The sequence below is a fragment of the Temnothorax americanus genome, unplaced genomic scaffold (assembly GCF_048541705.1).
Source record: "Temnothorax americanus isolate GAGA-0224 unplaced genomic scaffold, ASM4854170v1 Scaffold111, whole genome shotgun sequence".
Lineage (NCBI taxonomy): Eukaryota > Metazoa > Arthropoda > Insecta > Hymenoptera > Formicidae > Temnothorax > Temnothorax americanus.
In genome coordinates, this window is record NW_027509244.1 from 272327 (window position 1) to 287334 (window position 15008).

The 15008-nt window shown below is 36.0% G+C and overlaps 1 protein-coding gene and 1 long non-coding RNA gene across 5 annotated transcripts in view; one reads left to right on the top strand and one right to left on the bottom strand.

The window, feature by feature from the left end:
• Gga (ADP-ribosylation factor-binding protein Gga) overlaps window positions 1-15008 on the bottom strand; it is a 76045-nt gene that overhangs the window by 14264 nt on the left and 46773 nt on the right. The window contains exon 12 of one of the 4 annotated variants that reach the window (XM_077426444.1): window positions 13345-13584. The exons of the other annotated variants lie outside the window; for them this stretch is intronic. Within the exon in view, the coding sequence (XP_077282570.1) occupies window positions 13579-13584 (6 nt within the window). The 3' untranslated portion in view covers window positions 13345-13578. Of the gene's footprint in view, window positions 1-13344; window positions 13585-15008 lie in introns of those variants that run through there. 4 annotated transcript variants of the gene reach the window in all.
• Window positions 13591-14393, top strand: LOC143908694 (uncharacterized). Its single transcript, XR_013260217.1, has 2 exons — window positions 13591-14207; window positions 14282-14393. It is a non-coding gene; the product is annotated as an uncharacterized LOC143908694 (long non-coding RNA).

A 15008-nucleotide genomic window follows, 5' to 3' on the forward strand; every position in this document is an offset into this window, starting at 1 on the left:
TCGAGGAAGTTTGGCCTTATAAATAAGATCCCTTTAAAATTTCAAAAATTTTCATAAATTAGGGGATTTCTATAAAACTCGGCACTAGAGGGTTTTAGGTTGGTGAATTCAAATCTGCTGTCAAAATATTAAAATGGTGGATCCAATATGAACAATCTGACACGACAGACTAATTTGACTGCAGACTTTTTTTTAACTATAATTGATCTCTTTTAGGTAATTATGCAGAGTACCACTCTCTGATGACCTTGACATATGTTGTCAAGGTCATCCTTCTGAGTGAAGGTTTTAGCCCTCAATCATTGTTTGTTAAAAAGTTATTAACAAAAAAGTTTGAGTTTGTGTCAGTACTAAAGGAAGTAATTTGCTGATATATGTAGATAATAGTACACATGTAGGCGGGGATGAGTGGGGCAAACTTCGGTTTGCGTGAAAAGTTAACAAGAACTGCACAATGATAGACCTCGTTTCGCTTTGTGCTTTGTTGAAACTAACCTAACCCAATCCAATTGTTGTGTGAGTGGAAAAGTGTATGTGATCATACATGATGATCCACCCACATAACAATTGGATTGGGTTAAGTTAGTTTTTTTTGGAGGTGGAACCTCCATTTTCGTGACGCGTCACCTAAAGATACAATTATACAAATGATTGTAGAATCACATGTATTAATGTTATCAAATTAAAATTTTAACTGAAGGCAGAGTATGACTGTAGCTCTTGGTCTACTGCAGTCTCGTTTTTAATGTTATTAATTGTTGAGAAAAAAATTCAGTCTTATTACTTTTTAGACAGACCATGTATATTTTTATTCATTGATATTTTCAGTTGTATTATGGGATATGGGATTCATAATAGACATTATTTCAAAGAAACCGTCTAATCATTCGTCAAAATCAAATGCTTTTTTGAACATAAATTTTGCTAAATAATAGTTGAAGTGATATTCTTTACGGCTATATTGAGGAATAACTTCACGAATATCCCTTCATACTCGTTCCATGTTCTGTGTATAAACACCCGTATGTGGATCAATAAAATTTTTTGAATGATTGTATGCTGTTGGTATATGTTCTTATCGATTTGTTATCTATACGAAAACCTATCGAATACCGGCTTATTTTCAAAGAGTACAGTTTCAAATTCGCAAGAAATATAAACAAACAGTAAAAAAAAGTAATCAAGGACAACTTATGTTTAGTGAAGAACGTAATATAAAAATAGTTATCGTAGTCTATATACAGTGTCAAAAAATTACATTTTATTTATTAAATTGTTTGTTGATAACTTTTTAACAAACAATGACCGAGCTAAAACTTTTTGAAAGTCATTCAGAAGGGTGACTTTGACAACGTATGTCAAGATCAAGGTCATCGGACGGAACTTCCGTTACTCTGCATAATTACTCAAAAAAGTTCTTATAAATATAGATCCAAAAATGTTAAAAAGTTATAGCTAATAAACTTCGAAAAATCACGTTTTCTTTGATGATTTTTAAAAATCACTTTAAAACCCTTTATTTTTATTTAAAAATAACTATAAAAAAAAGTAACAAAATAAATCTGATAGATAATTAAATAATAAACAAATTTATACCAATTTCATTTCATTTTGATAAGGCGTTCAAAAGAAAATAAGGCGTTCAAAACAACAAAAAAGCAGAAACTTGACAAACTTGTGTAGACACCAAAAATGCATTAATAAACATCATGAATTATACATATATGAAATAGGGGTAGAAAAGACCAAAGAAAAAATTGTTTTTTTTTTAGTTTTCGATGCCAATGTGTTCCTTATATTCTAAAACGTCGAAATATCGCATTAAAAAAAATTTCGGTATGTATGTATGTGCCTTTACCGAAATTTTTATAACTCCAGAACTAATCAACCAAATCTTAACGAATTATATATGAAATAGGGGTAGAAAAAACTGAAAAATATAATAGAATTAATAAAAATTGCTAATAATAAAGGGGTTACCAATTTTTGTTTAAAAAAACAGCCAAACTTACCAAAATTTCTACTCAAGAACTGATTAACTAAATTTTAAAGAATTATATATAAAATAGAGATAGAAAAAACTGAAGAATATAATAGAATTAATAAAAATTACTAATAATGAAAGGGTTACCGATTTTTACCTAAAAAAATCTATATGATTGCCCTAATTTCCGCAAATTTTGAGATATCAAGCTTAATTTTTTTTTATGGAGTATCATTAACCCTCCGTAGTCCCACCGGGTCAATTTGACCCGAGCCTCAACTTTGCTCGTAAATATCTTGCGCGTAACTTGAAAATTAGCGGGCATGACGCCCTTGTAGTTCAAAAAACCAAAAAAAAATTTTTTTTTTTTTTAACAAATTTTTCGCGAATTTTTTATATGTTAAAAATTCTTGAGGTCCTTTTTTATAGCAATCAATTTAGCAATATCGCAAGTGCATTCGAGAATTTTTTCAACACAATCGGTGGATAAATGGTCAAATGGCGAACGGTCAAAGTTCGTCTCGGGTCAAAATGACCCAGAGTGACTTCCTTGTTTGAAAAAATAGGTGTGACTACGGAGGATTAAAGATAGGTTGGTGTGGAATTTGGCAATGATCGGTGAAGGGGTTACCGATTTTTGCCTAAAAAGTGTACAAGTTATACATGTAATCTTATATATAAAACGTATCATTAACCCTAGAGAGTCTTCATGAATTTTCTCATACGTGAAAGGCCAAGCGGGGTAATAAATTACCCCAAACTTGTACCGCGTGTATAATGTTTCTATTTGTTGTTAGACAACTTTGTAATAGATAATTTTGTTTGTTCTTTAATAGGGAAGACGATAGTAGTCATCAGTTTGTGGTAGTAAAAAAAAACAGTAAAACGAAAAACAAAACAAAGAACCAAAAATTTGGCTGAAATGACTTTTTTTATAAAAAATGCTGTAGTTTTTCATAAAATTCACCGATTTTAAAAATTCCAACGGATTTTGAAAGACGAATAGACAACCTTCAAGGGCATGTAAGCAATTTTTTCGTTTCTTAAAAAAAACATATTTCTTTGAACGTCAGAAGTAGAGGAAATGACGAAAAACTGTCGGATGGGAAAAATCGCAAGAAATGGAAAAAGTCAATTTTTTAACGAAGCATTTCCGGACCTATTACAGAATCTTTTTTGTTCCAAATTCAATTTTCTATAAGACCTTAAAGTTTCTGCTTTTTTCGTTGTTTTAAACTTATTAGGGAGTTTTTGCAATACCATCTTTCAGATACGGTTACCGTATCCCCCTATTTTCTTTTAAATGCTTTATCAGAATTAAATAAAATTGGTGTAAATTAGTTTATTTAATTACTGTTGGAAAGATGCTTTGTGCGAGTACATCACTCGCGCCCTTCCAGAGAGCATTGCATGGCGCAGCAACGCGGGCGCGCACGCCATACGAAGCGACAGACGATAGTCTGAGCTCATCGCGTGCACACGTGTCTTATACGGTGTCTTATACTGTGTAAAGATAGAGTCGAGAATAAAGAGTTATAATAACAAATACAGAAGAGTCGTTCGTTAGCAATCACCACCACCATCTCGATCCCTGCGGAGAGTATATTCCAACAATTATCTATCAGATTTATTTCGTTACTTTTTTTTTTAATAAATAAAAAGTTACTTTAAAGTTATTTTTAAAAATCATCAAAGAAAACGTGATTTTTTCGAAGTTCATTAGCTATAACTTTTTAATGAAGCGTTTCCGGACCTATGTTTATAGGAACTTTCTCTTGCTCCAAATTCAATTTTCTATAAGACACTAAAGTTTTATTGACCTGACCTGGAACATCCTTATTATACATGTATACTGAAACATCAATTTCAGTTTTTGTTGCTGTGTGTATGTGTATGTGTGTATGCACGTGTGTGCGATTATACAGGATTTTAAATAATGCATTTTAACCCTCACTTACCGCACGTGAGTATGGCATACCCAGAGCGTTTGAAAATCGCGCAGCATTTGTAAAAACCAAAAGTGAAGGGACTGGATGTGAAGGGAGAAGAAAGTTAAGTGTTCAACGTATACTTTCCTTTACATAGCGTCATCAGTTTGTGTGAAGAAGCCGTAGTTATTGCACGCGAAAATTGAATTCGGGTACGGCATACCCCCGTGTGGTAACAACGTGAGTAAAACCAAAAAGTTCGAAGTAAGTAAATGTTGTTAAAAATCATTATTTATTGAATGTTTTGAGAAAAATAAGCTATTGCAAAGACAATACTAAAAATTAAAAAAATCAGGTTTTTTGTATGTTTCAGAATTTTTTCACTACTTTACACACGTAGCAGAGTGAAATCATGAAATGACTTCAAACAAGAAATGTGCTTTCTGCTCGCAACTGTTGGATCGAAAGACTCAATATAAATTTCTCAAATATAACAAAGCCATTTGTAAGCAACATGTTGCAAAAGTGTGCTGCCATTTGTCATAAATGCGTAGTCTGAAAAACTGATGTAAAAACTATAGAAAAATGTACAAAAACTTAATTATTATCTACTAATTTATTGAGCTGCCATCTTTTTAAATTGCAATTAAAAAAACAATTGTTTATGCCTACAAATGCTTATTTTTATAAAAAGCCTTTTAAACATTGCATGTTCTTAGTGTAAAACTACGATTTTAAAATTAACAATATTTTGTGCTTTTTCTAAACATCGTGCGATTTCACTTGTCGAAGTAAATATACTTATTGCATGAGAATATTTTGACACATATTTTTCATTAAAATACATCTTTAACTGTTCACTCCTTTAGTTCATTTATTTTTATCTATATATTAAGTATAATTATTAACTTTTTAAAAAAGTGTTTTCGTAATTCTTCGAAAAACTTACTTTTGTTTATTGTTGAATTTTTGTTTTAATTTACAATTCGGCAACTCTACTTATACGAAGCTCTTTTTTAAACCATCTAGAATAAAGATTTTACACAGTTAATCGGTGCATTTTATAGAAAATTAAGAACACTTGAATACATCAACAGGGTACGCTATACCCCCGTGCGGTAACGACGGAAATGAAAATACGTGCAATAAGTGAGTGTTAATATTCTTTCTGTAATGTTATAGACAAAAATGTTTCAAACAAAAATTGCATAGTTTAGAGGGGGCTCCATGATGATCTTATTAGATTTTGGGTCTGGGACTTGTGTTGGGCCCAATAGAGGGTCCGAGTTAAATTTTTTAAATAAAAACCCCTATTCTTTATTGTATTGTTGTATTATTGTTTTTTACTAATTAATTAGAACAACTTTTATCTGAAACATTTTGTTATTTTTTGAGAAATTCAAGGAAAAAACTTGATAACTTTTTTAAATATTTAGTTTACCATATCTCAATAATTCTTTGTCGGAGGAAAAAGTGCTACTCTTTGACTTGATTTGGTCTTAAGAATATGCTATTGCAGTAATACCTTAACTTTTTTAAATACTTGTGTAAACATGAAAGCTCCAAGGTGTCTACACGAGTATTTAAAAAGATTGAAGTACTATTGCAATAGCATATTCTTAATACCAAATCAGGTCAAAAAGTCATATAGCATTTTTCGGCTGTACTTCCGAATGAACCACGCACCCTTCCGATTGAGATAGGTTTTTGTAAGTGATTTTGTCACGATATATTTAGAAATTTATCGATGTCCTATTTTCGGGTATTTGTAGTTTTCTAGATTTTAATCTGACAATCGTAAACAAAGCGTAAGGCGCTCTACCTCAGATACGAGGTATTTGTGTTAGGATTATGGACGAAAATCTCGCGTAATATTCGTGAACATTTATTAATGAGAAGTAGGCTGCATTGCGTTACTATGATGTTACTTTGTAACTATGTTAAACATGATACTCCTTTGTCTTATATATAAAATATAGAATGCCTTTCGTCCAATTCCGCCATCAATGTACTGTTAAACTGCAATAATTCGCCTGCTGTTAAATATAAAACCTAACAATTTGTAACGTGTTCCTTATATATTATAAATGTTTAATTTATTTATAAAAATAAAAATATTTTAATAATAATTTAGCGGAAGGTATGATTTTAGCATATTCCTTCTATAGAGACGCTCTTGAGGCACAGCATGACGTGCACGATCGGCGGCTCGGCCGTCGAGCCTCGAGCGGCGAATATTGGCAGAACCCACTGCATCTATGCATATGTTATGGTCAAAGCCCGAAACGCGGCATTTCTAGGATTGACTGCGTTTCGGGGGCAATCCTAGGATTTACTAATCAATTCTGCCGAATTTATGCTTTGACCATAACACTTTTCCACCCACACAACAATTAGTTATCTTCTTTCTAATGTTATTTTCAATCCATACAGTGGGATGTAATGGGAGACATTTTTATGATTGTTAAATTAAAATCTAGAAAACCCGAAGATAGGATATCGATAAATAATCTCTAGATATTGTAATGAAATCATCTGCAAAACCCCAGCTCAATCGGAAGGGTGGTCCATTCGGAAGAACATCCCTTTTCCCTCCGACAAACAATTATCGAAATATCGTAAGCTAAATATTGAAAATATTACCAAGTTTCTCTTGAATATCTCAAGTTTTCCTTGAATATGTAAAAAATATCAGGCAAATAACAAAATGTTTTAAACAAAAGTTGTTCTAATCAAAATTAATAGAAAATAATCTATATATATAAAAATGAATGTATGTATGTATATATGTATGTATGTCCTTTATGCACTCTTAAACTATTCGACTGGTTTTGAAAGTATTGTATATGAAGTAGGGGTAGAATTTTCCGGGGAATGTTGTAGAATGTATAATTTTTCGTTACCGATCTTTTTGGGAACCGGTATTCGACATTTTTTCATTTTTTCGGGAAATAATTGACCAAATTTCAAATAAATATATATGAAACAGGAGTAGAATTTCCCGGGGAGTGTCATAATGTGTATAGTTTTTTGTTACCGATTTTCTGAAAACCGGTTTTTCTAATTTTTTTTAATTTACGGAAAATAATTGACCCCGAATCTCAAAGAATTGTATATGAAACGGGGGTAGAATTTTCCGAAGAATGTTATAAAGTGTATAATTTTTCGTTACCGATTTTTTTGGAAGCCGGTATCAAAAATTTTTAAAATTTTTCGGAAATTAATTGACCAAATCGCAAAAAATTATATATAAAATAGGGGCAGAATTTCTTAGGGAGTGCTATAAACTGTATAGTGTTTCGTTATCGATCTTTTTGGGAATCGGTATCTTTTTGAAAATTGGTTACGAAATTTTCCAGAGCGGGGGGGAGAAAAAGAGAGAGAGAGAGAGAGAGAGAGAGAGAGAGAGAGAGAGAGAGAGAGAAAGAGAGGGAGAGGGAGAGGGAGAGGAAGAGGGAGAGGAAAAGAGAGGGAGAGGGAAAGGGAGGGAGAGGGAGGGAGAGGGATTGATTGATTGATTGATTGTATGTTTATTATGCCCAAGCAATAGCTAAAGGGCAAAGAATGAATACAATATAATACACGTAAATAGAACATGTACATGCTCTCTCTCAAACAGTACGCACTTAAAACTAACTTACAACTAACTCGCCTTAAAAATTAATGCAGCTTAAAACTAGGAGAACAATGCTACGCAAAAATAACTACAAAAAATACAGAATACGCTACTGCAAGAACAGAAGTCCAGTTGTAAACAGCAAGCAGCGAACAGAAAGCAATCAAAGTCAGTCAGACTCCAAAGCAAACAAATACGGACGAAGGAGATTCTTAAAAGAGCCAAGAGAAGACGCAGATTTAATATTGTCAGGAAGAGAGTGCCAAAAGTACATTGCAGAGTCGGAAAGAATTGCGGTAGGTAACAGTTCGGTGGAGAGGAATGTGAAATGTATGCGAGGATGAGGCCAAGCGGTCTGATCTTCTCAAAGCTGAGTCAGGAGGGATGAAAAGTTCCTGAAGATAAGAAGGAGATTGAGCGTAGAAAACACGGTAAGTTTGACAGCCAAGAAAATAAAGCCTTCTATTTCTGACCGAGAGCCATCCCAAACGACGCCTGAACGGAGTGATATGCTCATCTCGCCTGAGCTTGAAAATAAATCTTATACAACAATTAACAAGTCTCTGCAGCTTAGTATCCAACTCGCCACTTAAACCATGATATACAAGGCAGCAGTAGTCGATGTGTGGTAAGACAAGAGTGTTAACGAGCTTGATTCTAAGCGCAGTGGGAAGTGAGTTCTTATTAAATTTGAGTTTGTACAGAGCGTGGTGAACCTTCTGTGAAACATGAAGGACGTGCTTCTTCCATGACAGGTTGGACATTAAGATTACACCCAAATTTTTCACATCACTAGCAAAAGGGAGAGGCGTCTGGTTAATAACTATCGGTGGTAGAAGGGTAGTGTCAATGTTACTAATATGAGCCTGACTGCCAAAAATGATGACGTTGGATTTAGCAAGATTGAGTTTAAGGCCGTTTGCAGTAGCGTATTCAAAAATGGCACAGGCATCTCTAGAGATCAGCTCAAGGCCGCGGACAACATCGGCAGGTGGACATGAGAAATATATCTGCTTGTCGTCAGCAAAAAGCATGTGATTAGAGTAAGACAAAACCTTGCTAATGTCGTTAATGAAAAGGGAGAACAGCAGAGGACCTAGCACCGAACCCTGAGGAACACCCAGGGACATTGATAGCCAGTCAGAACAATTCCCCTCATCGTCGACTACTGCCTGAGAGCGGCCTGCCAGGTACCAGAAGATTCAAGTAACCACGGCATCAGAAAAACCAACTTCCACCAGCTTGATAAGTAGGAGGAGATGCAAGATTGTGTCAAACGCCTTGCTAAAGTCGAACAGAATCATGATGGTAACAAGTCCCCTGTCAATCGCTTCCCTGATATCATCACAGACACGTAAAAGAGCAGACTGCGTGTTGTGACCAGAGCGATATGCCGATTGTCTAGGATCAAGAATATTATGCTCGTTTAGATAGTCGATGATTTGTTCAGCAACAATCCTTTCAAGGATTTTGGAAAGTTCAGGCAAGTTAGCAATCGGTCACGTGTCTGATGGGGACAACGGAGTGCGAATCTTAGACAGTGGGCGAATCAAGGCCCGCTTCCATTCAGAAGGAAACATGGAAGACTCTAATGATTTATTAAAAAGTGTAGTGAGCCATGATGAGATACTAGGCCAGGCCATACGCAGAACCTGAAGTGGAATGCCATCTGAGCCGGAAGCGTAAGAGTTGGCAGGTCCAGCCATAATATGCTTAAGAATCGTACGAGGTAGTATCGGAGAAAAGATGAACTCAGGACGCTCAGGTGGGCGAGCAGCACGAGAGGAAGCCAAGATAAAATCGTCATAACTCAGCGGAGGTGCGCAGGAGACCAAAGCATAGTGAGCATTTAACTGATCTGGTGTAAAGAAGTGGAGAGGAGAAACAAAAGAAGACTTAACGAGTCCAAGGCGAGCCAACTCTCTCCACAACTTAGCCGGGTCAGTGATGGCACTCAGCGAGCCCAAGTAAAACTCGCTCTTAGCACGATTTATGTCCGCATTGAGCTGACTCCGAAGGAGTCTATATCTAGCATATCCTAGCAAACTATTCGAACGCTTAGCCTGTTTATACAGTAGGTTTCGATCACGAATACGCCTCCTAAGTTCACACGAGAGCCACGGCACAGGGCGCCTTCTAACAACGAAAGCCCGAGCAGGCGCAAATACATCAAGTGCACCACGTAAAGTACGGGATAACAACGCACAAGATTCCTCAACGCAAGTGACATGCGGCAGATTGCTAACCACAGACCCGGCGTCACTAACATGAGGCTGAAGAAATTCAAGAAACTCGGAGTCGACTATACCCTTGTAACTTCGTCGTAAAATAGAGCGCCGAATGTCGATATTGAAATTAATTGACAGCGAAAGTTCAATGAGATCATGACCGGCTATAAAAGGACATGAGGACTTGTTAAACGATAATATCTTGTCGCGATCATCAACCACCACTAATACATCAAGCCATGAGTCGGAGGAAGCGGTGTGATGGGTGGCGTCCGAGTTCACAATGTGTAGCGACAGGCTAAGCATTAGTTCGCGGAAGTAGTTTGCCTCATAATTATTTGCTAGTAAATTACAATTGAAGTCGCCACCAATAATTATATTCTTGTAAAGATGTGAGCAGCCAGTTAACGACTCTACAAAATCGTGGAGAAGGTGACCCTTTGGTCTCCTATATACCGATGCAAACAATATCGACTCGTTCTGAGGCGAGCGAACATCAATAATTAAATATTCCAGGTCATCAACAAGGTTACCCGCAGAGGGAGGGAGAAGGAAGGAGAGGGAGAGAGAAGGAAAGAGGGAGAGGGAAGGAGAGGGAGGGAGGGAGGGAGGGAGGGAGGGAGGGAGGGAGGGAGGGAGGGAGAGAGGGAGGGAGGGAGAGAGAGAGAGAGAGAGAGAGAGAGAGAGAGAGAGAGAGAGAGAGAGAGAGAGAATGAATAAATGACTGATCTTTATTAGCCTCCTCGGCTATTTGTAATACAAATCAATTACATATTTCCGATATGTTCCTTTAACATTCTTTTAAACTTCTTAATTTGTTCACAACGTTTTACTTCGGTTGGCAATGCATCGTACATCTTGACCCCCTCATAAAACACACTTTTTTGTGCGCTCGTAGTTCTACGGAACTGTATCGCAATGTCCTCCGCCTGGCGTGTTTGTCTTCCACTCACACTCTGTATTACTTGCAACCTATTTCTTAGCTGTTCAAGTAACATGCCGTTCAAAATTTTATAAATAAATATACAGGTGTTATAATACAGCCTTTGTTTTACCGACATAAATTGTAATGCTTGAAGCATATGTTCCACTTTGGTCCGCCTATCACATTGTAGTATCACTCGCATCGCTCTATTCTGCGCTATTTGCAACTTCCCTAACTGTGTTTCTCCCATATTGACTAGCAGAGTCGCGCAAAACTCAAAGTGAGGCGCTATAATTGCCTTATATATAATACATCTTACATACGGCGATATACTATTACCTATTCTATTTAGAAAACTCGTTTTTTTTCCTACTTTCTTAAGCATATAATCATAATGGTTTTCAAATCGCAGCTTGTCATCAATAATTATACCTAAATATTTCATTATTTCCACACGTTCTATATCCGTACCATCTAAACATTTGACCCTCTTACCATCCCTCACTTCTTTCCTCCCACTTCTAACTATCATGTATTTCGTTTTCCCCGCATTCATTTTTAACCTATCTATATTCATCCACTGCTCCACTTTGGAAAAGGCTGCATTTAATTTTCTTTCTATTTCCTCACTGTTTTTACCAATTACATATATTATTGTATCATCCGCATACATTTTTATACTACCTTCTTCTGGTCGGACTTTGATTATATCATTTATATATATAATAAACAGCAGAGGTCCCAACACTGATCCCTGCGGCACTCCTTATTCTGTGTCTAATAACTTTGACCATTGATCGTTAAATCGAACTTGCTGCGTTCTATTTCTTAGATATGACTTCAACCATTCCAGCACCGCTCCTCTAATTTCATATTGATACAATTTCTTTATTAACCTTTTCTTATCTACTGTTTCAAATGCTCGTTTAAGGTCCATAAAAATTACACCCACCATATACCCTTCACTAATTATTAGTTTCCATTCATCTATAATTGTTTGAATCGCCGTTTCACAGGAATATTTCTTTCTAAACCCCGACTGATGCTCTGTTATAATCCCATTATTTTCCAAATACGCTTCAATTTGTTTCTTAACTACTAATTCTAACACCTTCTCATATATAGGCAGCATATTGACAAGCCTATATTCACTCGCCTTTTTAGCCTTCTCTACTTTTGGGATCGGTATAATCGTGAATGTTTTCCAGCTGTCCGAAAAACATCCTTTTCCTAAGGAACTATTTATAACATCAACAAATTTTCTTTTATTACCGGAAACGATGCTTTTAATATATCACTACTTATTCCTTTTTCTGTGCCTTTTTTCTTTGAAAGATCCATGACAAATTTACTATAATCCCTACTCTTGAATATTTTATATTTATTCTCGGCTATACTCATATTAAATTCGACTCTTAACTACGCATGATCTGTTGTTTTAAGCTTATGAACTACTTGTACTCCTACTCTATTATTCGAGAAAAGCAAGTCTATCATTGTTTGACTACTCCTCACGATCCTTGTCGGCTTATTTACATACTGTTTCATACCTAAACTCTGCATTATCGTTTGTAGTTTTTTTGTATAGAAACGAATCTATCATAAAATCCACATTAAAATCTCCTATTACCATACAATCTCCCCTAATTATTAGTTCCTCCACGACATCCTCTAGGAATCTCACAAACTCACCATCTGATGCGCTCGGTGAATGATACACCACCATTATCACACCTTTAAATAACTTATCATTTACTCCTATCGCCGCACACCAACAGTTCGCAATTATCTTCTTTATCAAAACTACCTCATACTTAATATCCTCTCTTACATACAATACAACACCCCCTGTGTTTCTATTTTCCGCATCACATCTAACTATATTGTAGCCTCGCACACTCACTTCATTGTCTTCAATTTCCGCAGTTAATCTAGTTTCTGACAATGCTACAAACGCAGGGTGCATTTTCTTCATAATTTGGTGTTGTATCTGTGTATCTCATCTCCATGCGCAATCAGACTTTGCGCATTTGTGAATAATAACATTTCCTCTTTCTTCTGCCACTGCTACTTAGTATCCTCCCAACCGGCTCTCCTCTTTTCCTCTTGTATCATCCTTTTAAGTGTCGGACACTCCGGGTCAATTGCGTCATGCTCATCACTTATTTTCAGATTATAGGTTTGAATTTTAAGTGCACAATTTATACACTTTTTCTTTGTCGACGTACACTCAGTCGCTCTGTGGTTTCCTGCACACCTGTAACATGCTTCATCTCTGGTACAGTTTCTTGCCATATGATAATATCCCTAGCATTTAAAGCATCTTTTAACATTGATGTGATTAAATACCGGACATTTTTTCCATCCTATATTCAGTTTTCCCTTGCCCAATATTACTTCATGGGTTTCCTCATCTGCTTCAATTATTACTGTACCTTCTTCCCTTCTTCCTCTTCCAGTCTGACTTCCATCCATCTTCCTATCTTTAGTTACTCTCTTCACTATTTGCATATGAATTCCTTCCTTTTTTACTTCCATTTTGTTCTGCTTTTTAATTGCAACAATTAAGTCATTATCATTTAAATTCATTTCTTCCTCACCGATACCAACAATTTTAATCTTAGGCTTCGATCGCCTCGACTCAGTAACGTTGAAATTCTCACCTAGCCTATCTTGCACTGCGGCTTTTAACTTATGCCTTTCCTCTCCAGTCTCACAACCCAAAATCACTGCTCCCTTACTTCCTTTCTTTAACTTTGTTATTCCCATATCCATATTCTTGATGTCTACCTTCTCCTTTATCATCTTCTTTATCATCATCTGCCTTGCTAGCATCAAATTTAATGAATGGTCCAGGGCAACTCACATACTCATTGTTCGCATCATACAGCTTATGCTCACTTCTGCAACCCGGGTAAAAGAAAATTTTGGTGCAGAGAGATATGATATGATATGATTTATTTATGCCCAAGCATAGGCTAAAGGGCAAATACAGAATAATACAAATAACAAAATTATACATGCTCTCTCTAGCACATGTGAGTTCACAAAGCATGATAAGTGAGACATAATCGAACATAACAGCGCAACTTAAGTAAACGCGCAACTTAAAATAAAAATATGTACATTATACTAAAACTAACTTACTACTAATGCAACTAAGAACTAGCGCAACTTAAATCTAACAGAATAACGCAACGTAAACAAAAATACTAGAAAAAAAAGAATACCAAAAAAATACAAAAATAGGAAGTACGCAAAAACCAAAGAAGGAAGGAACAAAGACACGTCATTCCGATTCAGTTGAAAGCAAAAACATGCGAAGTAAGCTCTTAAATGATGTGAGAGACGAAGCTGATGTAACTGAGTTAGGAAGAGAATGCCAGAAGTAAATGGAAGAAAGCTGAAAAGAATTTCTGTAGGTGACGGTTCTATGAGCAGAAATGTGGAAAGTTAGAGTAGATGATGAAGCGAGCCGGTCAGACTTCCTTAGAGTAGGATCAGGGGAGGTAAAAAGTTCACGCAGGTAAGATGGTGAGCTCATATGCAGGATACGATAAATCTGGCATCCAAGAAAGTAGTATCGTCTGTTTTCAACAGAAAGCCACTTCAACCTACGTCTATATGGGGTGATATGTTCATCACACTTAAGGTCATAGATAAACCGAATACAACAATTGACAAGTCTCTGTAACTTGGTATTTAGTTCCTTGGTCAAATCATGGTATACGAGGCAACAGTAATCGATATGCGGCAAAATCAAGGTTGTAACGAGCTTAATCCTGTATAGCGCATGATGGATCTTCTGCGAAACCAACGAGATATGCTTCGTCCAGGATAAGTTGGACATGAAAATGACACCCAAATTCCGTACCTCACTCACAAATGGTAAAGGCGTATTGTTTACAACGATAGGTGGTATACTGCCAAGATCAATGTCATTCACATATGCTTGACTGCCAAATATGATGACCTTAGATTTGGCAGGATTTAGCTTAAGTCCGTACATATTAGCATAATCAAAAATAGCATTAGCATCCTTAGTGATTAATTCTAGAGCCTAAAGAATATTAACAGGTGAACACAAACGATAAATCTGAATATCATCAGTAAAAATCATATGAAACACATAACGTAAAATTTTATATATATCGTTAATATACAAAGAAAACAGCAGAGGACCAAGCACCGAACCCTGAGAGACACCAAAAGAAGTAAGTATCCAGTCGGAAAGATTGCCAGCGTCGTCTATGACCGCCTGAGAACGGCCAGTTAGATAAGAAAAAATCCAGTTTAGAACGGCATCTGAGAAACCGATCTCTTTAAG